We start from the raw sequence: 2,074 nt of genomic DNA, 5'->3' as shown, positions 1-2,074 counted from the left end.
GTGGAGGGTCAGTGAAAAAGAGGAAGAGCCCTAGTGAGATGGATCGGCTCCGCTGGCAGCAGCAACAATTGTGACTTTGGCGCAGGACCAAGCAGTGTTTCGTTCCATTGTGAAAAAAGTCAATACAAGTTGCTACTGACTCAAGGGTACTTAACAACAATAGGGTTTCTGAGGTTGTAAAGCTTTACCATAGCACTTAACAAACAAACAAATTGCAGCTACTTAGAGGGGAAGTCAAAACTGAAGTATAAATTCTACCATTCTTGTTCTAACCACGCTACTCTGCACTACACCACTGTAACACTGTACTCTGCGGCCAGAGTGCTCCTTGGAGGCCAGGGTGGCCAAATTTCGTCTCTTATATTTCGGACATATTGTCAGGAGGGACCAGTCGTTGGAGAAGGTTATCATATTTGGTAGGGTGGAGGGTCACAGAAAAAGAGGAAGACCCCCAGCGAGATGGATTGGCAGCGGGAATGGGCTGAAGCATGGCAACAATTATGAGGTTGACCCTTGATAGGGCAGTAGTTCATTCTGTTGTGCATAGGGTTGCTATGAATTGGTACTGACTTGATGGCACCTAACAACAACAACAAAACTTTACCACAGAACTTAACAAACAAACAAATTGCAGCTACTTAAAGGGGAAGTCAAAACTGAAGTGTAACTTCTGATATTCTTGTTTTAACCAATGTAAAATATTTTTTTTGTATTAAATAAAATAGTGCTCCCCTTTTGAGCGGATGAAGAGGAATGTTTAAGAAGACTGATGTTTTTGCAAGGGAGGGTAAATGGTAGTGGTGGTAGGGATGGTGTCAGTAGAAAAAGCACAAGTGTTGGCCCTCAATGTTTGTAAATGAGATTTGTTCTAATATATAAAGGTAGACATGGATCTGGAATCCCAATCTAGACTGGTATGGTGGGGACAATAAGCAATCATGTGAGATTCTAGTTTTTAAGGGACTTAGTTCTAACCAGGACTTTACTGCTGTAATAAATAGGAGGCAGAACATGCTCTTAGATTTGGAACTGCGGAGAAGAGATCAGTAAGAAAGCTGGTTTTGACAGCTCGTTGATTTGCCATCTTCTGAGGCCAACTAGAATCTAGGGTGACATCTAGAGAGAGGAAAACCTCTCTCACTGAAAAGGTCAACTCCACTGGAGACCGGCATCATCTTCTTCCTCATCCAGCAGCATTACCCCCTCCACCCAGGCGCACCATCACCTCCGCATCCAAACCTCCTTAGATTCTGAGACCAACCCATCTCAAACGGGGGTGAAGACTAGGGGAAGAGATTAGGAAGATCCTGACTAGGGAATTTTATTGGGAAACTCGCTGAAGAGCTTCTTGGAATGGAAAACCTCACAAATTCGAAGGAGGTCTTAATTGGAGATGTCCAAGTATAAAGGATTCCCTCCCCCATCTCTTGGTTGTATATTTTGGAGTTTTAAGGTTAGGCGACCCTAGATCAGGGGAAGGTTTTTGTATGAGGGAGCTTCAAGAAATTGGAGGCTGGCCCTGTGCCGGGCAGAGGGGATCCGTCTGTGGGACTCTTTCCAATGGGTCCCTAACTCCGCGTCCCTTAATCCTGGCTGCGCCTGGGCCTCGAGGGACCGAGCGAGCGAGCGCGGCTTCCCCGCCCCTCTGGAGAGCCAGGGGCGGGGAGGCGAGGACCCTCCCCTTCGCCCATCCCCTCGGTCTCCGCCTCCTCTCGGGGCGGCCGCCGGGGCACTCGGAGGGACAGCCGGGGGAAGGGAGGCAGAGCCGGGACCGACTGGCGGCGGCGCTCGAGCCCTGTCGGAGCGGGCGGCGGCCGTGGGACCCCGGTGAGCCGAGCCGTGGCGCACGGGCCGAGGCGGCCGCCGAGTGCGAAGCGGAGTGGTCGGGGCCCCTGCGAGCAGCGCCCTGGCTACTTTCCCTTGGGAGTTGTAATCTGTTTTGAGAGCCGGGGTTTCAGGGCGAGTTTTCTCGTGGAGCCGGGGAGGGAGCGCGCGCGGAGGGGGAGGGGGAGCATGCCCGGCTGGAGCCGGGCCTCGGGGCGCGCCCCGGCCGCCGTCCCCACCGCCTCCGCCT

The 2,074-nt window shown here is 51.9% G+C and overlaps 1 protein-coding gene across 1 annotated transcript in view; it reads left to right on the top strand.

Moving 5' to 3' along the window:
- The first annotated feature begins 887 nt into the window (after positions 1-887).
- The window catches only part of DLG5 (discs, large homolog 5 (Drosophila)), a 193,702-nt gene continuing 192,515 nt past the window's right edge, over positions 888-2,074 (top strand). Inside the window, exons 1-2 of the mRNA XM_006837474.1 lie at positions 888-914; positions 1,612-1,959. Coding sequence (XP_006837537.1) covers positions 888-914; positions 1,612-1,959 — 375 coding nt within the window. The remainder of the gene's footprint in view (positions 915-1,611; positions 1,960-2,074) is intronic.

Source organism: Chrysochloris asiatica, unplaced genomic scaffold (genome assembly GCF_000296735.1).
Source record: "Chrysochloris asiatica unplaced genomic scaffold, ChrAsi1.0 scaffold00020, whole genome shotgun sequence".
Classification (NCBI taxonomy): domain Eukaryota; kingdom Metazoa; phylum Chordata; class Mammalia; order Afrosoricida; family Chrysochloridae; genus Chrysochloris; species Chrysochloris asiatica.
Note: the sequence above shows the minus strand (reverse complement) of the source record. Positions and strands in the feature narration are given on the sequence as shown.